Genomic DNA, 23607 nt, shown 5'->3' on the forward strand with positions numbered 1-23607 from the left:
AAAGGGCCAGGTGGTAAATATTTTAAGTCCTGTGGGGTGTCAGGTAGCAGCTGATTAAGATGGAGAAGGCAATGGCAAGCCACTCCAGTACTCTTGCCTAGAAAATCCCATGGACGGAGGAGCCTGGTAGCCCGCAGTCCATGGGGTCGCTACAAGTCAGACATGACTGAGCAACTTCACTTTCACTTTCACACATTGGAGAAGGAAATGGCAACCCACTCCAGTGTTCTTGCCTGGAGAATCCCAGGGACGGGGGAGCCTGGTGGGCTGCCGTCTATGGGGTCACACAGAGTCGGACACGACTGAAGTGACTTAGCAGCAGCAGCAGCAGCAGCAGCAGGGGTGTCAGGTTTCTGACACAAATTCTCACTCTGCTCTTATCACATAGAAGCAGCCCTAGGCAACACAGAAATAAATGGGTATGGCTATGTTTCAATAAAACTTTATTCTTGGACACTGAAGTTTGAATTTCACCTAATTATTACATGATTGATTATCTTCTTTAGGTTTTTTTTTTTCCCCCCAGCCATTTAAAATGTAAAATTTGTGCTTAGCTCCCAAGGTTAAACAAAAAAGGCAGAGGGCTACATGTAGCTCACGGACCATAGTTTGCCAACCCCAGACCCTTTGAGAGTATAAGAGACACATATGAAAGAGGGAGAGGTGAGGCGTTAACAGTAGGCTCTGGTGTTTGGCTCAAGTGCTGTGTCAGAGAGCTCCAAGGAAGGAGAGATGCCCAGGTCAAGATGGGCATGGCCTACTTGATGCCAGAGTGGTGCCTTTCTCCTTCCATGCCCCGAACTCCATCTTCAGCGGACAGGGTACAGGTCTAGAGATGGGACTTCATGTCAGCCAGTCTGAGGGTGTGGCCGTGGACAGACCAGAAATGCTGTCCCAGAGAAGGGAAAGCCGGATGTGAAGATAACCTTGAGGGATGGTGTCCAGACACCAGTCCCTGGAGATCTGGGCCTCCATGGACTGGTGAGGGAGCCCTGCTAGAGGGGCCCTTCTCCTTACCCCAGGGGCTGGTTGACACTTAAAGCCCCCTCCTCTGGTTTCTGCCACCACAGAAATCCTTCGAGACCGTGGTGAAGTGGACAGAGCAGCAGAGCTCAGACCTCTTCAACTACTTCCAGGAGGCCGTGAACCTATGGGAGACACATCAGAGTGTGCTGTTGATGCAGGAGATGGAGCTCGAGAAGAGGATGGAGCAGCAGCGGCAGAAGCACAGGCGGGAGAACCAGGTGTGGCCCCGGCATCCAGGTAACCCCAACAGAAGAGGAGCGAAGGGCCACACCCAGATTATCAGCTGCCCATGACTCTGTTTGGGGGCCCATGAATTCAGCTAGCATTCAGATGCAAAAAAAAAAAAGAAAAGAAAAAGAAATTCAATACATACTTCATACCATATTTTATTTTTATGTAAAAATAAACCCCCAGTGTATCTTAGACTCAAATGTAAAACCTCAAGCTATAAAACTTGAGCAGATGAGAAACTGAGGCCCCTTTTTGTCATGGGGGCTGGGTGGCAATAAAGTTCTGCTGGAATTAGGTCTGGACTGTGCAATGAGTCCCAGATCCAGACAGGTCTGTGATGGGGCTTGCCTGAGAGACAGACTGGGGGGCATGGAACATCTCCCTCTGGCAGTCATCCTGACCCCCAGGACATGAGCTGGCCCCCACCCACCTGCCTTCACATACATAGTCTAGGGATGGAAGGGACGCCCTCAGCATCTGACATCAAGCACAGCACTGAGAAGGAGAGTGAGGAGTAGGTGTCTCTGGAAGGTGTAAGGGGGCCGGCCCAGGCAGGGTGAGGGTAAGGGACATGTCCCTGAGGAGTCCCATCTAAGTGGGGTCATCAGGGATTTAAAATAGAGAAGAACATTCCAGGCAGGGAGAAGAGTCCATAGGCCCAGAGCAGCGAGAGTAAGAATGGTGCTTCTTATGTAGAAAAGCCTGCCTGGGGCACCTGGACCTCATCTCCAGGGGCAGGGTCTCTGCATGTCACATCCTCTCTTGGAGCTCTGGTGACTCACATCTGCTTCCTTCTATTCCTGGTGTGGCTGCCAGGCCCAGGAGGCTCATCTTGACAAGCTCTTGGACCAACTGAGGCAGCAAAGCTATGAGAATAACCTGAAGTCACACCTGGAAAAGGCCAAGGATTTTCTGAAGAATATGAAATGCAGGTAGGCAGACCAGACTCCAGAAGAGGATGGCCTAGAATTCATATTCCAGATCAGAGGCTGGCCTGCCTGGGAGCCCAGCCTAAGGTTGCCTCCAGCTTTAGAGAACATTGTGGTGCTTTGCAGTTCTGCCCTCGGTCAACACAAAAGCTTTCAAGGAGAATTTTAATCAGAAAAATTTATGGAGGGATGTTTCTGGGTCATGTAGTTTAAAGGTCAAGAGCATGGGTCCTCCCTGCTTAAATTTTAAAACATACATGCTTTGTTAAAGGGAAAAAAAATTAACCAGTACAAACATATAGGAAATTCCCCTCATTTCTGCCCAACTCATCCATTTTGTGGACATAGACATTTATAAATGTTGGTATATATACACATATAAAGTGTCTTAAAAATAAGAATTGTTCTATAACTTTGTTTCATTTTTAAATGACCATCCATTCATTAATATGGATGCTTCATAATGATTTAACCATTCTCTGATTGATAAGCTTTTTAAGACTGGTGCCAGTTTCTCCATATTCAAGACAGTTCCCTGTGAACTATCTTGCATCTTTGTGCCCTTGTACAACTAATGTTATAAGGGCTATTCACAGAAATGGGATTGCACTGCCAATTGATTGCAGTACTTAGATTCAGAAGTGCATTTTAAGGCAAATAAATAACCCCCTGAACCTTGGTCTTCTTACCTCAGGGACAGATGAAATCTTGGGCCTTGGTTTTGGAGTGTTTGATGGGATGATGTAGGTTAAGTTCTAGAACAGGGTTAGGACAGTAGAAAGTGGGAACCCATGTTACCATATGCAAAGAACTCTCTCTGTAGGTGTTTTCTAAATGTTCTACAAAGAGTATGTACTCTTTGTATGATCAGAAAAATAGCAAAATAAACCAAGGACTGTTAGTGTAAAAGGAAACCTCCACAGGAGCTCTGCACAGAACTCAAGGCCAGGTACTAGCCTACCTCCATGAGGTCCGAGGTGTGGCTTTTGGCTGGGGTCCCTCACACCCAGCTGACCCTCCCATTGATAGTATTTTCACCTCCCTTCCTTCCAGGTATGAGGCTTTTCATGGCCTCCTGACAAAGGAAGTGATGGAGTACCCAGTGATCATCCTGAAGGAACTCAACTCCTACAGCTCCCACCTCAGCCGACACTTCTGTGTTCGTGAAATCTTTGAACAGGTATGGAAAGGGATACAAAAAATCCCAGCTGCTCACCAAGAAGCGAAGAGGAGAGGATGACTTCTAGTTCATATTTGCCTCAATAACCCAGGGGGAGTTAGAGTCTATGCCAGGATATCAAGGAGTGAGAAACTAAAAGCATCTCCTAAAGAGACTATCTTTTACGCAGACTAAAAGAGGTCAAAGGCTCGGAATCCAGGCCTCAAGTCTTGAATAGAATTATAATTAAAAGGCTGATTTTATAGGACTCCGAGTCCTGTTCATCCAACTTACCATGCCACATAACCATCCTAAAGTACAGCTCTGACCTACCCATTCTCCTGCTCAGAAAGCCCTCACCAGGTCTGCAGCCCCAACCAAACCCAGCCCACAGTCCCTAGATGACCGTGGAGGCCCCCGCATCTGACGCTCCCTGCTTCAGTGAACTCCTCACCCTTCCTTTATGTGACGCTGCCCCCTGCCCTTTCCTCGCCCTGCTCCTCTGCTGGGATTCCTGTCTCTACACACCCCAACCCCCCTCATGCCCCCAGCCACTACCAGTGACAAGACGCCACCCACCCAGTCTGACCTTCTCTCCCCTTTTTTACCGCGCCACCTCTCCTCTCTCTGAGCATGCTTGTACTTTGGTTGTTGTCAGATGCAGGAGTTAAGGGCATCCTACTGGAAGGTGTTTCCTGTGAGGCAGGCGTGGCCTCCTGTCTTTCATCCAGCTTTGATTGCCCTCAGCACAGTGTCCTGCACATATTTCAGGCACACTGAATGCTTCCTGGTAAATGCATGAACACCTGGAGTGTCCTGGTCCGACTCCCAGAGGTGGCTCTTTCCCACACATGCACCCAAAGTTTTGCATGGCCAGGGCAGAAGGTACTTGTGGTGGATGCTGAACCGGGCTCGGGTTTCCAACAGATGTGGGGTTCCCGACTCCTCAGAGAAGCCTCATCTCAGCAGAGATCCCTGTCCCAGTTGCTCGTAAATGCGTTGTGTGGCACCTGGGTTGAAGTGAAACTCAAGCTGTCCAGAGGTGGAGCTTTGAGATCCGTCTGGTTGCCTGGGTTACAATGGAGGTGCCACTGTGATGACAGTAGCGCAGGAAGGACCTGGGTCCATAGGGTTTAAGGGGCTTGTCCAAGGTCACCCAGCTTGTGAGGAGCTAGAGTTCCAATCCACTGCTATCAACGACACACAATTTCCACAACTTCACCCACAGCCAATGAAACAGGGAATGTGTAGAGTGAAGAGGGGGTTCACAGGTCATGTACTTCATGATCGTTGTGTATGTTTACATCCAGCAACGGGCGCAGCAGATTCCTGCCCCTTGGATGCATCTCTCCATATATACTTTCTTGTTCTTTGCTCCAGATCACTACCAAAAATGTCAGAATGAGGGTTGATTCTGCGATTTTCATTGTATGATAAAACTTTGTTAATGTGCTTGGGATTAAGGAAAGCTGATCAGGAACACCCTGCTCACCCCTGTGAAATAAGTGGTCAGGGCCTGCATCAGATGTAGAAGGCAGGGAGGAGGGGGCTTTTCCTTAAAGAAAAGAGATGCCCTCAGAAGTGGCACATGGAGGAAGGGAGCACTGCATATTCAGTGTCTGTGTTTTTGCTTCGTAGAACTTGGAGGGAGAAGTCGTTTTCCAGTTGAGGGAACCAGGTAACATTTTTACAATTCAAGTCTGAGTCTCCCCAACTTCACGCTTGTGTATCTGGGGGCTAGGGAGGCCCAATCAGGCTGCATTGGTAACCTGTCTCTTCCTGTGCTTTGCGGCCACTCATCAACAGAAGCACATGAAAAGCAGTTCCAGAAGAGAATGAGAAGACTGAGAGGAAAACGAAGGTTCAAAGCAAACATGCGCAAAGGTGAGGAAAGCAACAGCAGGAGGATGAGTTCCCTCAAGCCAGCAGAAGAGATAGAAGAAGAAGAAGATCGAGAGGTTGAGTCCTCCACGACGCAAGAGGTGGTCATGAGCCCACAGAAGTCCGTACTGAGTGAAGAGATGGATGAGTCCAGGGAGGACTCTGTTCCAGGACTGGAAGAAATACAGGATGAAAGAGACAGCTCCTTGAGATCACCCCCAAACCAGGCCAATGTGATGGTTCACGAAGAAGAAGAAGAGGAGAAGAAGGAAAAGGTGGAGGAGGAGAGAGAGGAGGAGGAGGAGGAAGAGGAGGAGGAGGAGGAAGAGGAGGAGGAAAAGGAGGAAGAGGAGGAGGAGCGGAGGAGCTCGTCTGTGGATGAGGTAGGCCAGCAAAGGCTCTCTCTTGGGTTGGGAAAGTGTGCTGTGTTCACTGTCTGTGTCCCCAGCACAAGCCGGGGTCCCCAGTGGCGCAGTCTCCATTAGGCTATGTCTAAAGAATAACAAATGTATACACACTTTTCATTGCTGTCAACAGAGATCCCGTTCTCATGTCCCAGCAATACTTTTTAAACTTCACCTTCCTGTCTTCACATCCCATCTTGCAACCTACTCTGTCGTCCCCCCTTGACTCTTCCTTATCCCTCCCAGGTCCTCTCTCTTCCCCCAGCTCCTCTTTATTGTAGAGACCATCTTAGCTGCTCCATTCCTTCTCCCTTCCCATTCTCTGATTGTGTAAGAACAAAGATCCATATCCAAGTTGGCAGACAGCTCTCCTTAGAGCGCAGGGAAATGACTCTCATATGAATAAATCTCATCCTCAAAACACATTCAGATTCACAGAACAGTAATTTGAATTCCATAATCATGAAATTGCAAAGACTCTTTTGCTATAGTGCTATGGAAGAATTGGCCTTTGAGACCTCTGAACAGAGACCACAGGCAGGTAATAGAAAAGAGGGCTGGACACCAAGTTTAAAATAGTGACGTGGTGAAGACTGCTGTCTTAGTCTGTTCAGGCTGGTATAATGGAATACCATAGACTGGGTGGTTTATCGACACCAGAGATTTATTTCTCACAGTTCTGGAGGCTGGGAATTCAAGATCCAGGCACTGGCAGCTTCAGAGTCTAATGGGGGCCTACTTCTTGGCAATAAACAGCTCTTCTTTTTTTTCTGTGTCCTTACATGGTGGAAGGGGCAAGCTCTCTGATATTTCGTTTTTAAGGGCACTACCCCCATTCATGAGGGAGGGCTCTGCCTACTTGCCCTAATAACCTCCCAAAGTCCACCTCCAAATACCAACACAATGTGGATATGAATTTTGGAGAGACACCAACATTCAGTCTATGGCAACCATGCAGCCATTATTCAGTTCCAGCCAATGATGCCATATGGGAATGTAGGCTCAGAATTGCCAGCTTTTCTGATTTTTAAGAGAAATCAGAAATCCAGATTTTTAGGTGTAGACAAGTTTCATCCCACAGGTTTACAACCTCTGATGTCAAAGGACCTATGGTAAGGATTACCAAGTCTGTTCAATGACGCCAAGTTTAAAGTCTTGTTTTCTGCTTAGGTCAAAGCCCAGGAGGAGAGTCTAGGGGAGATGTCCCAGGAGGAGATGGAGTTCTTCACAACCTCCAGTGGGAACACTTACTTTGTTTTCCTACCCCTGAAACAAGAAGAGAACAGCAAGATACCCCATTGCAACCTTCCTGACATTCTCTTCAAGGACATTTCCAGTGCAAAGGTCTTAGAAGAAGTGATCATTCCATCCAGACTAGTTTTAGAGATTAAGAAACAGTGAGTGAAAATCCCTTTTATTCTCTTTCTCCTTGAGTTTTATTAACAAGGCGAAGTATAATAACAAAAGATTGAACTAGTTTCAGATGGAAAAGAAAGCAAATACCATATGCTAACACATATATATATCCAATTGAGCTCTTTCAAATCCTGAAAGATGATGCTGTGAAAGTGCTGCACTCAATATGCCAGCAAATTTGGAAAACTCAGCAATGGCCACAGAACTGGAAAAAGTCAGTCTTCATTCCAATCCCAAAGAAAGGCAATGCCAAAGAAATGCTCAAACTACCGCACAATTGCACTCATCTCACACGCTAGTAAAGTCATGCTCAAAATTCTCCAAGCTAGGCTTCAGCAATATGTGAATCGTGAACTTCCAGATGTTCAAGCAGGTTTTAGAAAAGGCAGAGGCACCAGAGATCAAATTGCCAACATCCATTGGATTATGGAGAAAGCAAGAGAGTTCCAGAAAAACATCTATTTCTGCTTCATTGACTATGCCAAAGCCTTTAACTGTGTGGATCACAATAAACTGTGGAAAATTCTGAAAGAGATGGGAATCCCAGACCACCTGACCTGCCTCTTGAGAAACCTGTATGCAGGTCAGGAAGCAACAGTTAGTACTGGACATGGAACAACAGACTGGTTCCAAATAGGAAAGGGAGTACGTCAAGGTTGCATATTGTCACCCTGCTTATTTAATTTATATGCAGAGTACATCATGAGGAACACTGGGCTGGAAGAAGCACAAGCTGGAATCAAGATTGCCGGGAGAAATATCAATAACCTCAGATATGCAGATGACACCACCCTTATGGCAGAAAGTGAAGAGGAACTCAAAGGCCTCTTGATGAAAGTGAAAGAGGAGAGTGAAAAGGTTGGCTTGAAGCTCAACATTCAGAAAATGAAGATCATGGCATCTGGTCCCATCACTTCTTGGGAAATAGATGGGGAAACAGTGGAAACAGTGTCAGACTTTGTTTTTTTGGACTCCAAAATCACTGCAGATGCTGATTGCAGCCATGAAATTAAAAGACGCTTACTCCTTGGAAGGAAAGTTATGACCAGCCTAGATAGCATATTAAAGAGCAGGGACATTACCTTGCCAACCAAGGTCCGTCTAGTCAAGGCTATGGTTTTTCCCGTTGTCATGTATGGATGTGAGAGTTGGACTGTGAGGAAGGCTGATCGCCGAAGAATTGATGCTTTTGAACTGTGGTGCTGGAGAAGACTCTTGAGAGTCCCTTGGACTGCAAGGAGATCCAACCAGTCCATTCTAGAGGAGATCAATCCTGGCTGTTCATTGGAAGGACTTATGCTAAAGCTGAAGCTCCAATACTTTGGCCACCTCATGCGAAGAGTTGACTCACTGGAAAAGACTCTGATGCTGGGAGCGATTGGGGGTAGGAGGAGACGGGGAAGACAGAGAATGAGGTGGCTGGATGGCATCACCGACTCGATGGACATGAGTTTGAGTGAACTCCGGGAGTTGGTGATGGACAGGGAGGCCTGGCGTGCTGTGGTTCATGGGGTCGCTAAGAGTTGGACACGACTGAGCGACTGAACTGAACTGAACACATATATATGAAATCTAGAAAGACACTACTGGCAGACGCGGGAGACGCCCGGCTCGCTCTGGGGCAACCGACCACGTGCAGAATCGTGGCTGAGATGAGCTACCCCGCGCCCAGGGTTAGGGCGGTGGCCGAGAGGAGCTGTACCACGTTCAGGACGCGGTGGCTGCTTGGGCACCGGAGGGCCGAGAGGAGCTGATCTACATTCAAAGCAGGAGGCGCGGCCTTGAGGAGATACCCCTCGTCCAAGGTAAGGTATAGCGGCTGCGCCTTGCCGGAGCAGCTGGGAAGAGATACTCCACAACCAAGTGGAATATAAGAATCCAGTGTTCTGGGGAGGAAGGAACAAGATGGCGGAGGGATAAGATGACAAGACCACTTTTTCCCCCACAAATTCATCAAAAGAACATTTGAACGTGGAGTAAAGTCCACAAAACAACTTCTGAATACTGGCAGAGGACATCAGGCTCCCAGAAAAGCAGCCCATTGTCTTCTAAAGGAGAGAGAAGAAATCCAGCTCCACCCACCAGAACACCGACACATACTTCCCTAACCAGGGAACCTGGACAAGTCACCCGTCCAACCCCACTCACAGCAAAGAAACTACGTAATAAAGAGAACTCCACAAACTGCAAGAAGAGGGAAAGGCCACCCCCAAGCAAAGCAATATAAGCAAGATGAAGAGGCAGAGAAATACCCAGCAAGTAAAGGAACAAGATAATTGCCCACCAACACAAACAAAAGAAGAAGATATAGGGAATTTACCTGATAAAGAATTTCAAATTTTGATGGTGAAAATGATTCAAAATTTTGAAAGCAAAATGGAGTTACAGATAAATAACCTGGAGAAAAGGATTGAGAAGATGGAAGAAAGATTTAATAAGGACTTAAATAAAAAAGAGTCAATATACAATGAATAATGCAATAGATGAGATCAGAAACACTCTGGAGGGAACAAACAGTAGAATAACAGAGGCAGAAGACAGGATAAGCGAACTAGAAGATAGAATTGTAGAAATAAATGAAACAGAGAGGAAAAAAGAAAAACGAATTAAAAGAAATGAGGACAATATTAGAGTCCTCTGGGACAATGTTAAACGCTCCAACATTCGAATCATAGGAGTCCCAGAAGAAGAAGACAAAAAGAAAGACCATGAGAGAATACTTGAGGAGATAATAGTTGAAAACTTCCCTAAAATGGGGAAAGAAATAATCACCCAAGTCCAAGAAACCCAGAGAGTCCCCAACAGGATAAACCCAAGGCGAAATACTCCAAGACACATATTAATCAAATTAACAAAGATCAAACACAAAGAACAAATATTAAAAGCAGCAAGGGAAAAGCAGCAAATAACACATAAGGGGATTCCCATAAGGATAACAGCTGATCTTTCAACAGAAACTCTTCAGGCCAGAAGGGAGTGGCAAGACATACTTAAAGTGATGAAAGAAAATACCCTACAGCCCAGATTACTATACCCAGCAAGGATCTCATTCAAATATGAAGGAGAAATCAAAAGCTTTACAGACAAGCAAAAACTGAGGGAATTCAGCATCACCAAACCAGCTCTCCAACAAATGCTAAAGGATCTTCTGTAGACAGGATACACAGAAAGAGTGTATAAACTTGAACCCAAAGCAATAAAGAAAATGGCTACGGGATCGTACTTATCAATAATTACCTTAAACGTAAATGGGTTGAAATTTTCAAAAAGGCTAGGAAACAATTCTCATAGCCATCAATAGTTCAGTGTTGAGTTCATGAATAGTTTTTAAGTTTGGGACAAACTGTAGTATTTGCTATTTGAAGTACTATTTGTAACTGGCATATTACGATGTAACATTGGTCTTCATTTCCATCTTAAAACGCCTAAAAATGCCTAACAGGTTTTTAGATTTGTGAATTTTAGTTGAAATGTATTTTACGATGTTACTAAACCTGCAGAAATATTGAAATATTTCAGAGAACTTATTCACTGTACATTTAATTTATTTTATTTATAAAAGTTATGAACTGTAGAAAGTTTTACTTGTTGGGTCAAATGCTTGTTGCTTCAAATGCTTGTTGCATTTGAAGTGCTAGTTACAAGAAAATCAAATACCTTCAATGTATAAATGCTATTAAGTTTTTAAAGGACTCTGGAGTATAAGTAAGTTTGTTTAAAGAAATTTAGTCTGTTCAACTTGAAAAAAATAAATAAATAAAATTGGAAAAAAAAAAGAAAAAAAAAAAAAAGAACTACCCATCATAGCATTCTGCAAAACAAGAGAGATCTCGTTACACCTTGTTAACTATAAATGCCTTCTTTTCTGTGTGTCTAACAAGCCACCCAGTGATGCCAATGCTGCTAGTGCCAAGCCCATGCTCTGTGTAGCAAGGGTGGAGAATGATGTCTGAAAGACTAGTAGAGCCCCACTGAATGAAGAGGCAAGTTCAAGTTGCAGGTAATAGCGATAGGCATGTGCTCAGTCCTGGAGGTGAGAGGGGTCAGAGTGTATTCAAAGAACTGGGAGAAGACAAGTGGGACAGAAGCAAGAAGCACAAAGGGATGGATGGTTCTGGAAGAGGCTGGAGGCATGGACAGGGACCAGACCACATAGAATTTTAGAGGCCTGGGTAAGAACCCTGACTCCTGGGCCAGACTCACTGGATAAATCTAACATGGTCCCACCTGGAGGAACTGAGAAGACAGCAGAGAGACTGATCCAAACAAAACGAACACAATAAATCGTCTTATTCCTCTAAGAGATATTAGCATCTGGCTCTGTGGAAGCACAAAGGGGCTTCCCCGGCAGCACAGTGGTAAAGAATTTGCCTGCCAAGCAGGAGACCCAAGTTTGCTTCCTGGATCAGGAGGATCCCCTGGAGAAGGAAATGGCAGCTCATTCCAGTATTGTTGCCTGGGAAATCCCATGGACAGAGCAGCCTGGCGGGCTACAGTCCATGGGACTGCAAAGAGTCGGACACGAATTCATGACTAAACCACCACCACCGCCAGCGGGTGTGAAGTGATATCTCACTGAAGTCTGTGGAAGCACAAGGAGAGAGCCCAGATTCCCTCCTCCTGGGACTTCTTGGGAGAAGATGACCTTTCAGCTGAGCCATGTATTAGTTAGAATCAGTTCAGACACACATGATTAAACAGAGGTTTTCAACTGTGGCTGTGTGTCAGCATCACCTGGAAAGCTTTCTGAAACACTTCTGCCTGAGAAACACTCCAGACCGATAGAACTGGAATTCCCTCAGGATTGTACTGTGTTGTCTGGTTTTTGCTGTTGTTTCATTTTGTTTTGAAGTTCCTCTAGTGATTCTAATATGTAGCCACACTCATCAACTACTAACTTAAGAGAAAATTCAAAATAAAAGTGGCTTAAAGAAAAAAAAAAAAAAAAGAAAGACACTACTGATGTACCTATTTGCAGGGGACAGCAAGCATTCTAACTTCTGAATTAGTTTTGCTTGTTTGTGTATTTTGTTTAAATGGACTCATATAGAGTGCATTCTTTTATATCCAGCTTCTCCTGGTGAACATGTGTATATATTTCTGTTAGGTATATAACTAAGAGTGGGTTATTGGGAAATTGACTTATATATGCATCCATCTTGAGATATGACCAAAAGACACTACCAAAGAGTTTTCAGAAGTGGTTTGTTTTAACAGTTTGCAGCAATATATGAGAGTTCCAGTTGCTCCATATCCTCACTTGGTATTGTCAGTGGTTTTTATTTTAGCCATTCTGGTGTGTGTGTGTGTAGTGGTGCTTCACTGTGGTTTTAATTAGCATTTTCCTGATGAGTAACAACGTTGTGCACCTTGTTATATACTTATTAGCCATTTAATCATCTTTCTGTGAAATGCCTCATCAAATTCTTTGTCGGTTTATTTTGTGGTAGATTACCTATCTTTTTTCTTACTAATTTATGTGAGTTAGTTGTCTGCCTTAGACTGGAGTTTTTTTTGTTAGTTAAATACGTGGTGAATGTTCATACCCTCTCTGTGCTTCTCTTTTTTTACTCTTGTAAAGATATCTTTTGGTGAAAAGATATCTTTTTAGTAAGGTCTTCAGTTCAGTTCAGTTCAGTTCAGTCGCTCAACTCATGTCCACAGAGTCGGTGATGCCATCCAGCCATCTCATTCTCTGTCGTCCCCTTCTCCTCCCGCCCCCAACCTTTCCCAGCATCAGAGTCTTTTCCAGTGAGTCAACTCGTCGCATGAGGTGGCCAAAGTATTGCAGCTTCAGCTTTAACATCAGTCCCTCCAATGAACATCCAGGATTGATCTCCTCTAGAATGGACTGGTTGGATCTCCTTGCAGTATAAGGGACTCTCAAGAGTCTTAGTTATCAATTTTTCCACCAGTGTTAGTGTGATTTCTGTCTTCTCTAAGAAATCTTTGCTTGCCCCAAGGTCGTGAAAATACTCTCCTGTGTTATCTACCAAAAATGTGCTTTCATAGTTAGATGTACAGTTCAACTGGAATTGATTTTTGCTTATGTGTGTGGTAGGAGTCAAACTCATTTCTATCCTGTATGAATAGCCAGTTAAGGCCAGGCCATTTGAGAGGACTCTTCTCTCCACTGCTCTGCTAGGCCTCCCCTGACTGATGGTGTGTGTGCCATGTACTTAGCCATGTCCAACTCTCTGCTTCCCCATGGACTATACCCCACCAGGCTTCTCTGTTCATGGAATTTTCCAGGCAAGAATATTTGCCTGGGAGTGGGTTGCCATTTCCTACTCTGGAGGATCTTCCTGATGCAGGGACCCTGACTGATTACCATAGCTTTATACTAAGTCTTATTATCTGGTTGTGTAAGCCCTCCAGACTTGATTTCTCCAGAATTGTCTTGACTATCCTTGGCCCTTTGTATTTCTATATAAATTTGAAATCAACTCATCAGTTTCTGTAAGAAAACATCTGCTGAGCTTTTAATTGTTATTGCATTGAATCTATAGATACATTTGGAGAGAACCAACATCTTGACAATACATAGCCAAGAAAATCATGCTGCATTTCTAACAAGGTGAAATGATCAACTGGCAAAAAATATTTGCAGTTCACATCTCAGTCAAAAGACCTTGTGTTCCCAATATATAAAGTGCTTCTAGAAATTAATAAGAAAAAGTGCAACTACATACTAGAATGATGGGCAAAAGATACTAGTGGATGGTAGACAGGAAAAGAAATTTAATAGTCTTGAACTCATAAAAATATGCTCAATCTCAGTCATAATATGACAAAATTGTCAGATTCAAGAGTTTGACAATACAGTCTGAAGCTATGGAGAAATTGTTGTTCAATCACTATATCGTGTCTGACTTTGCGGCACACCAGGCTCCTCTGTCCTCCACTATCTCCCAGAATTTACTCAAATTAATGTCCAGTGAGTCAGTGATGCTATCTAACCACCTCAGCATCTTCCTCCCTTTTCTTTTACCTTCAGTCTTCCCCAGCATCTGGTCTTTTTGCTGAGTCGCTATTTGTACCAGAGGGCCAAAGTATTGGAGCTTCAGCTTCAGCATTAGTCCTTCCAATGAGTATTCAGGGTTGATTTCCTTTAGGATTGACTGGTTTGATCTCCTTGCTGTCCAAGGGACTCTTAAGAGTCTTTTCCAGCACCATAATTTGAAAGCATCAATTCTTCAGCACTCAGCCTTGTTTATGGTCCAACTCACACCTGTACATGACTACTGGAAAAAATCTTTGACTATACGGACCTTTGTCAGCCTAGTGATATCTCTGCTTTTTAATACACTGTCTTGAGTTTGTCATAGATTTTCTTCCAAGGAGCAGGCATCTTTTATTTTCATTGCTGCAGGTCACTGGCCACAGTGAGAAATGGAGAAATAGGAATTTTTATTCATTGTCTTGCAACAGAAGCAGTTTGGCCATATCTACCAGATCCACAAATGTATTTCAGGTTTTTATTCAACAATTACTTTTCAGGGAATTTATCCTATAGAAATTATTCTACACTTGACATATGTATTAGGTTACACATTACAGTCTTCTTGGTAAGAACAAATGAATGGAAACCACGCTATGTCCACCAGCCGGGAGATCTGGCTAAATGAATGATGGTCCACCCAGACAAAGAGATACAGTGTAGTGGGAAATTAAATAAGAAAGAAGGAGTGAAAGAGGGAAGCACTTTATGTATCATCCTGGAGAGATCTCTCCCTGGTCATAGTTGCTGACCCTGGCTGGTCTCTCCCTTAGGCTTCGAACTGGCTTTTTTGAGCACTTGGAGAAATGGTTTGACCACTGTGCCCTCAATGCTCGGGTCATCGTGGCCAGCAAGATTGATGAGCTGGATTCAGAACTGGAGCTGCGTCTGCACCTGCACCAGCCAAGAGCCCAGCGCATTGAGGAGGATATCCACAACGTCAGGGCAGGTACTGTGGCTCTGCATTCATTAGGCCCGGTTTGCAACACACAATGCTTAGCGTGTTGTCATCACACACTGGAAGATGTGTGTGAGGGTTCACACCTTCCAGGCTGGCAGAGAAGTTTGTACACAGAATCCTCATCTAAGATTTTTTAAAGAGGGTGTTAGATGCTAAAATGAAGACCGTTATCTTATTTTAGCTTTATGGGTCCCAGATACATTCCCACACCTGTCATTCACACTTTCATGATGGATGCCCTAGAGGCAGGCCTGTAGCTCAGGAATCGGAGCTAATAGGCTCAACCTCTCTAGCTGTATGACTCTGAGCAGGTTATGTGACCTCTCTGATCCATTCCTGACCTCCTGAGGGCATTTTAGTGGTGGTAATTAACTCTTCTTGAAGTGGTACAGTGTGGAATCATGAACAACTGGTATAAGCCAGAGTCTCCAAAAGTGGAGACCTTTCATTATTTTCAGCTTATAATTTTTAATACTTAAAAAGACATGCCATTTCTCTCTAAGGCAGAAGGCTCCATCATTTGGGAGGAGGGCACTTTTATTTGAAAGCTTCAATTTTTTTGAAGCTTTTTGAATTTTGAAAGCTTCAACCTGAAAACTCAGGTTTTCACTTGAGTCATACTTTAAACTTCATCATAGATCCTGAGAGCTTCCTGTGGCCTTAGGAGACCTACTTGACTTTTTGGGACCTCGTTGTCCTCATCTGGGAAATTAAATATAAATATAAACAAAGATGCTCCCTGAAGTCTGGTTTCCTTTCTCTTCCCTGGCTCCTGGCCCAATGCACAATGTGAAAATGGAGGCCAGAGGAGTGAAGCCCCAGAGTCCCGCCATTTGTTTTTGGCAGAGCTGAGCCCACAGCACATCCTCCACTCAAGGCAGTAGGAGATCAGATGAGGTAACCCAAAGCTCTCTGCTAGCTCTTAAGGCCTATGATGGAGCTCTTAAAGTCCTCCATAATTCAGGCTTATTGGAGATGAGTAACCACTGATATAAAGGGTCAGATGCCAACTGCCAAACTTTGTGTTGACCTTTTGCTCCCAGACCCTCTCACCAAAATCCCTGCCCTCCCCAACATCCATCCCACCTGCTCCTAGGGTGGGAGATGCTCTCCTAGCTCCCAGGCCGTGTTCCCTTCCACTACAGGCAGGGTATTTCCACCACTCACAGCCAACCAGAACCTCCTCTGCAATTAAGGACACTGGGACTGTCTTAGATTGGTTCCCCTGAGATTTGAGTCCACTTCCAGGCTGAGCCCTGGGGAGGGCAGTGGGGACTGGACCTTGGCCTAAAAATTCCCTTCTCTGTAGCTAGCCTGGGAGAGGCACATCACTATCCAGGAGAACACTGTTCTGAGCTGACCCAGGGTCCCAGAGGACCTCAGCCCCCCCTGCTCCTTTGTCCTCTTTCAGCTGAGCTCTTGCTTCATCAAGAACGGCTGGACAGCCACTGTGCAGGGGTGATGGAGACACTGAGGAAGGAGAGGATGATGTTCTTTCAGTTCCAAGAAGAGCAAAACTTGAAGAGCAAACACTTCCGCCGCAAGATTTCTGACATGGAGCACATCTTCTTCAATGCCACCAAGAGCCAGAAGTAAGGGTCTTGGGGGCTCAGTCATGGCTGGCAGCCCCAGAACCCTGGCCAGGTGTCTATGCTCAGAGAAGCAGTCCTCCCATCCGCTGTGGACAGCAGAAGAGTCGGGGTTTCCAGAAGGATTTTCATATCTTCTTGAGAGTAGGAGTCCAACTACAGTGATACATCTGGCCAGGGGCTTGGTTCTGGGAGTGGGGGAGCAGCCAGAGAGAGAAGAGGGTGTAAATGTCAGAGTGCAGGGATGCAAATGATCCTGACATGTTCTGACATGTCCATGGTGGGAAAGACCCGGAAATCAGGGAAATCAGGACAAGCTTCCTGCAGGAGGCCCTAGGGCATGGAATGGAGGGAGGTGAGGAGGAGGCAGAATTCTCCCACCAGAAAGGAGCACTGGCCCAGCTCCAGGTGGGAATATGCTCAGGATAGAACCAGGGTTTCCTGCAAGGTCATTCAGGGATTTGAAGTGAGGCCCCAGAAGGCCTCCATCTGGTCACAGGTGAGGAAACTTCACAGGTGTCTGTACCATGGTCAGGTACCCAAGAGGCAGCTGGTTAGGGTAGACTTGAATGTAAAGAGGAAACCTACAGGCTGCTCTTTCCAGAAGTCCCAGGACACAGGAGCCACATTTCTGGGAGTTAAGAGGGGGTAGCAGTAAGGGGAAGAGCTGGGGCTTCTCTTAGCAATTTGGTGGCAGGAGCCAGACTGAGGAGAGGTGCCCTCTGACCCAGCTCACTGAGAGTCCCACACTGTGTCTGCACACACTGGCATTCTGAACTTCCTTCTAAGGCCTCTTTGTCTACCCAGTGAAGAGTGGCATGGTTCTGGTGACCGCACAGCTGGGCACGGTGCTCAAGCCATCTCCCAGGCTGCTCTCCCATGCCCAGGTCACCACCCTGCCCTCCTGTGTCCTCCAGGCTGGTGACTCTCAGCAGCACTTTGCAGCGGGAGCTGCTCAGCTACGTCGATGTCATCCAGGTGTCCCTGCGCAGTTTCCGCCAGTACCTGGAAGAGAGCCTGGGCAAGCTGCGCTACACCAACATTGAGTTCATCAAGCACTGCAGGTGGGAGCCAGCATCTGGGCCCCCTGTGGGCCTCTGGGCTCTCTCTGTTGAGAGATGGTCTTGTTTGCCTCTTCGTTTTTCAATTGTGACAAAATATCTATAACATAAATCTGTCCATTTTAACTGTCGTATGTGTAGTTCAGTGGCATTAAGTATGTTCACATTATTGTACACCCATCACCACCATTCATCTCCAGAACATTTTCACCCTCACAACAGAAGCTCTAAACACTAACTGCCCGTTTCGCCTTTCTTCAGCTGCTGGGGACCACTATGCTATTAGTATTTTCAATCTCTATGAATTTGACTACTCTGAGTTTGAGTGAACTCTGGGAGCTGGTGATGGACAGGGAGGCCTGGTGTGCTGTGATTCATGGGGCCGCAAAGAGTCAGACTCGACTGAGCGACTGAACTGACTGAGGGGCCTCATAGAAGTGAAATCACAGCACATTTGTTCTTTTGTGTGCTTGACTTTTTCACTTAGCATAATGTCTTCAGTGCTTATCCATGCGTCAGAATTTCATTCCTTCTTAAAACTCAATGATATTCCATTGTGTATGATGTGTTTATCCATTCATCCCTTGATGGACATTTGGGTTGTTTCCCTACTTGTGTCCTTGAACTTTTTCCATGATCTTGTACTTTTAATCTAAAGCCTTGTCTACCACAGTAGTTGGGATGGGTAGAATGGTTCAGGGGCTGATCAATGGCTCTTAATTCTCCCAAATTATTTTCAGATTGTTTTCAGAGGGAGGCAACTTTTCTTCTGAAGAAATTGACTCACTGTGTCATCGACTAGAGAAGGAAGCTGCCCGGATAGAGTTTGTTGAAAATTTAATCATGATCAACATGGAAAAGATGGAGAGCGATTACCTGGACCAGGTGAGTAGGCCACACCCTGACCTCTGGCCAGACTTCTGTGACACCCGCTTACATAGTTGCCTTGCTCACTGCCTAACAGGCCAGTCAAACCCCCTTTCCACCCATTGATTGGGCCTGTCCCCCTCTGCTTCCAAAGTCCAAAAGTTCCAAATTAAGCCCCACTCCTTTACTTTTTTCTCTTTCTTTAAGGCTAATGAGTTCATCAGCAAGTTTGAAAGTAAATTCCATAACCTGTCCGTGGACCTTATTTTCATAGAGAAAATCCAGCGCTTGCTGACAAATCTGCAAGTAAACATCAAGTGCGAGGTAGGACTGATCCGTTCTTTATCTGCTGGATGTTTATCACACACCCGCACCCCCAGCACTGTCCCCGGTGCTGGGGATACCGGTGTGGTCTCTGCCCCTCTGGGACTTGCCCTCCGGCCAGGAAGTCAGAGATTAAATCACAGTAGCTACTGACATCCACTGAGTTATCATGCAGCATGCATCTTAGTGGGCTTATTTTGATGAACTATATGAGTCCTCACAAGAGCTGTTCTTAGCCCATTTTAGAAATAAAGAAATTGAGGCAGAGAGTCATTAAGAACACAACATTCCTAAATTGTGGGGCCAAAATGTGAACCCATGTCTGTGACACCGGAAATGCAGGCAATGCCAGGCCATTTGGGCTACAGAGGACAAGAGGGCCGCATGAAGTGCGTGGGGACATAGAGGAGAGGATTTCATCTGGACTGGGGAAGTAGTGCTTCCCAAGGCTTGATGGAGAAGGAGGAACCAGCCAGGCAGGAAGGTGTGGAGAAGTGTCCTGGAGAGATCATGAAAAAAATCCTGGGGGAGTTGAAGCCAAGGAGAGAGAGAGCATTCAAAGAAGAAAACGCGGGGGTGCAATGAGGCTGAAGCTGTGGCTGGGTCAGCAGGGTCCTATGAGCTGGGAGGATCAGGGCAGTGGACATAAGAGTACTATTGATTACAATTTTTTATGCTGCAGTAAAAACTTTTTATAAGCTGAAAAGTTTCTTCAAAAACATCACTCTGATGGCTTCTCTCTCCCAAATGTGTTGCCATTTTTATTTAACCATTCCTTTTTGGAGGAATTCTTGGTGGGTTTCACTTATTACACACAGTGGTGTGATAGACATGCTTTCACTGGAAACCCTGATGATGTCCATAGGGTGCCTCCCAGAGCTAGAATTCCTGGACTAGAGCAGGAGTGTTTTAAGGCTCTTTGTGCTTTCCAGGTGGCTAGTACAGATACCCCCCCACCAACAGGGCCTGAGTGTGTCCTCCTAACACCCTCAACCAGTACTGCGGATCACCAATTTTATTTTTGAAACTGATTTATTTGGCAGGAAAAAAAAATCCTTTAAATTTGCATTGGTCTAGTTTCTAATACAGCTTTGCATTTTCCCTCCAATTTCATTTTTCTCATATTTAATCCATCTCTCAGATAATGATTTCTAAACTTTTTCTTGATCAAAATAAGTATTCTGGAAGTAAATCTCTGAAACTCTGGTTTTTCTAGGTGGCAAAATCCAATTTGCAGACAGAGGGATTAAATTCTTCTCTAGAACAGCTTCAAAGCAAGGTACAAATGTGCCGAAGCTCAGAAAGGAATAAACAAGTAAGTGTTCAGTAGATGCTAAGCTGTGGATAGTAAAGATGCATGCTAGAATTGTTAACTGGAAATAAACTTACATCTGTGGTCTAGATTTCTCTACCACCAACAGGGCCTCTAAGCCTTCCTCAGTTCAGTTCAGTTCAGTCACTCAGTCATGTCTGACTCTTTGCGACCCCATGAATCACAGCACGCCAGGCCTCCCTGTCCATCACCAACTCCTGGAGTTCACTCAGACTCACCTCCATCGAGTCAGTGATGCCATCCAGCCATCTCATTCTCTGTCGTCCCCTTCTCCTCCTGCCCCCAATCCCTCCCAGCATCAGAGTCTTTTCCAGTGAGTCAACTCTTCGCATGAGGTGGCCAAAGTATTGGAGTTTCAGCTTTAACATCAGTCCTTCCAATGAACAGCCAGGACTGATCTCCTTTAGGATGGACTGGTTGGATCTCCTTGCAGTCCAAGGGACTCTCAAGAGTCTTCTCCAGCACCACAGTTCAAAAGCATCAATTCTTTGGCGATCAGCTTTCTTCACAGTCCAACTCTCACATCCATACATGACCACGGGAAAAACCATAGCCTTAACTAGACGAACCTTTGTTGGCAAGGTAATGTCTCTGCTTTTTAACATGCTATCTAGGTTGGTCATAACTTTCCTTCCAAGGAGTAAGCCTGTTTTAATTTCAAGGCTGCAATCAGCATCTGCAGTGATTTTGGAGCCCAAAAAAATAAATTCTGACACTGATTCCACTGTTTCCCCATCAATTTCCCATGGGACCAGATGCCATGATCTTAGTTTTCTGAATGTTGAGCTTCAAGCCAACTTTTTCACTCTCCTCTTTCACTTTCATCAAGAGGCTTTTTAGTTCCTCTTCACTTTCTGCCATAAGCGTGGTGTCATCTGCATATCTGAGGTTATTGATATTTCTCCCAGCAATCTTGATTCCAGCTTGTGCTTCTTCCAGCCCAGCGTTCCTTATGATGGGACTTCTGCCTTCCTACTTCACCTCTATTTTATTCAATGGAATTAAGGAAGAGAAGAGAAACCAGCCATTGTACCTGGCCCCCAGCACCTTCCTGTCAGGCATGTTGAGGCCAACGAGCATGGGGGCTTGAGTCTGACCTCCCTCCCACTCTGATGTCGTGAGGCCTCCCTCCTTATATTTAGAATGCAGCCCTGAATGAGTAACGGAAGGACTCTGCCCTCTGAACCACCATCTTTTGTTTGATTTTACGTTTGTTTTGACCAGTGTGCATAAACTGGTTACTTCTATTTTCTATGTATAAATGGTGAAAATTCCAAATTGGAATGAAGTCTGAGAGAAGTGAGGTTCTAAGTGCCTGCCAGGCCCTGATCAGCAAAGCAGGTCTCTGCATGTTTGCATCATTGACTTGCTTGTTCTCCTGCCTCTAGTTCATGTCTCTGTCCCCTGTGACACCCCTGTGGCCAGGGTGTCCTGGCCACCCTGAGTACTTTTCTCCCCAGCCCAGCCAGACACTTGTAAACCTGGTGTCCTGGCCAGAGGATCTTTTCTCTTTCGTTTCAGTAACCGAGTTGAAGTTTTATCACTGTTTGCTGTTTAGTCACTCAGTTGTGTCTGACTCTTTTGTGACCTCATGGCCTCTGAGGCCATGGCTCCTCTGTCCATGGAATTCTCTAAGCAAGAAAACTGGAGTGGGTTGCCCTGCCCTTCCCAGGGGATCTTCCTGACCCAGGGATGAAACCCGGGTCTCTTGCACTGCAGGCAGATTCTTTACCTATCCTCTGAACCACTAAGGAAGTCAAGTAAGTTTAAACCATTTGCTCAGAACAAACCCATAGAACCAGGAATAGAACTCCTGATGCCCCATCCAGGAAGGACCCACTGCCCAGTAGAGTCACCCAAGACAGCTGGCCCAGGGCTCCTCATTCCTCCAGGGCCTTCCCTGCAAGAGGAGGGCCTCCCTGGAGGCAAGAGGTGTCCTCACCAGCCAGCCGGTTCCTGCAGTCCACATGGAGTCAGCCTGACCACCTGCGGCCTGCTTCCTGTGGCTTTTTTCCTCCATATTCTCACTAGGTAGTGAGCACAGAAGACCTCCTTGGCCTTATTCGAACTTGGAAAGAAAAGCTGAGCCAAAGGATTGAATATCTCAACTGCAAGCGGGACATGATATCCATGACTCACCTGGTCTTTTCCGTAAGGAATGGGATGGGGCAGCCACAGGGAAGAGCATCTGAGCTATGGGGACTGGGCTCCCAGGTGTCCCACAGAGTTCAGCAGATCCCAGGGAGAGAAGTTGTCCCAGGCCCCTGCTGGACATCAGGCCTGCAGGGATGCCTTAGAAAGGCCGCAGACTGTGGAGTCAGATCTGGGTTCACATCCCAGATGGGCCACTTCCCTGTACTGGTCACTTCGGAGATCCATCACCTCCTGGCAGCACCTCCCCACCCCATCAGGGCCCTCAGCTCTCAGGGAAGTCTCACCTCTCAGCCTCTTCCTTCCCACCTGCTCCCATTAGCAGCCACCAGCTTCTCCCCATCCCACCCCCACTACCTTGTCCAAGCCCCTCATCTTTTGCGCATATGGCTGTCCTGATCCTCTCTTCCCCCTGTGATCCATTCCCTGAGCTGCAGCCAGGCCTCTTGGACAAGGCCAGTCTGCCGGTATCCCTCTCCTGTCCTCAGGATAAGATCCAGATCCTCACCAAGCCTTCCTTGACCCCTTCATTTCTCTGGTCCCTCTAAGAGCTCACTTTCCCCCAGGCCTTCACTCACCCACTAGTTTGGGCCAGTATCTCCCGTGGCATGTTCAGTTTCCACATGAACCCATGGACCATTCAGTGAGGTTCCCCTTTTAGGAGCTGTCTCCCCTAGACTGTGTGCCCCAAGAGGGCAGAGCCTGTCACCCTCACCCCGCACTCAACCTCTCTCACCAAGCTTTCACCAGAGGTCTCAACCAGCTTCCAGGAGGACCTGTCACAGAGCCGAGGGCAGCATAAGTGGATGCCCCTCAAACTGTGCTCTGACCACCCTCAGGCCCAGCCTCTCACTGCCATGCTTTGAACCAGCCTTTCCTTCTGTGGGGAGGCTCTTCCTGCTGTGCTGCCAGCCTACGCTTTCATCACACCAACAGTACTGAGCCCCACAAGACGAAACTCAGGAGTCCTGCTGGAGTCCTTCCCTCCAGGGCTTACAGTGCAGCCAAGACACAGAATAAAATAGGGCACAGCTCAACTAAGTGCTCATGGTGGGTCCCTCACTCACTGTTTCTCTAAGGTCCAGCTCAAGGTGGAGGTGGCCACTCACTTATCCATGCACTCATTTGTTTACTTGTCCTTTGCTCAAAAACACCACCTGGGCACTTCTGCAAGTAGCCCAGTTCATGACCCTCAGCCTCAGGGAAGATGCTGTAACTTTGTTTTCATTGCACTGGCCCCAATTTGACCATTTATTTGTAGAAGTCTATATTAAA

The 23607-nt window shown here is 46.1% G+C and overlaps 1 protein-coding gene across 3 annotated transcripts in view; it reads left to right on the plus strand.

The window, feature by feature from the left end:
- CCDC180 (coiled-coil domain containing 180) overlaps positions 1-23607 on the plus strand; it is a 76916-nt gene that overhangs the window by 35311 nt on the left and 17998 nt on the right. For all 3 annotated transcript variants that reach the window (XM_088837987.1, XM_088837989.1, XM_088837988.1), the window contains 13 exons: positions 1071-1244; positions 2074-2189; positions 3240-3366; positions 4984-5023; positions 5152-5609; positions 6801-7027; positions 14820-14995; positions 16419-16599; positions 17514-17660; positions 18398-18542; positions 18732-18848; positions 20065-20163; positions 22213-22332. In XM_088837987.1, the coding sequence (XP_088694113.1) occupies positions 1071-1244; positions 2074-2189; positions 3240-3366; positions 4984-5023; positions 5152-5609; positions 6801-7027; positions 14820-14995; positions 16419-16599; positions 17514-17660; positions 18398-18542; positions 18732-18848; positions 20065-20163; positions 22213-22332 (2127 nt within the window). The remainder of the gene's footprint in view (positions 1-1070; positions 1245-2073; positions 2190-3239; positions 3367-4983; positions 5024-5151; positions 5610-6800; positions 7028-14819; positions 14996-16418; positions 16600-17513; positions 17661-18397; positions 18543-18731; positions 18849-20064; positions 20164-22212; positions 22333-23607) is intronic.

The sequence above is a fragment of the Moschus berezovskii genome, chromosome 7 (genome assembly GCF_049115385.1).
Source record: "Moschus berezovskii isolate FMDL1 chromosome 7, NW_MosBer_1.0, whole genome shotgun sequence".
Taxonomy (NCBI): Eukaryota; Metazoa; Chordata; class Mammalia; order Artiodactyla; family Moschidae; genus Moschus; species Moschus berezovskii.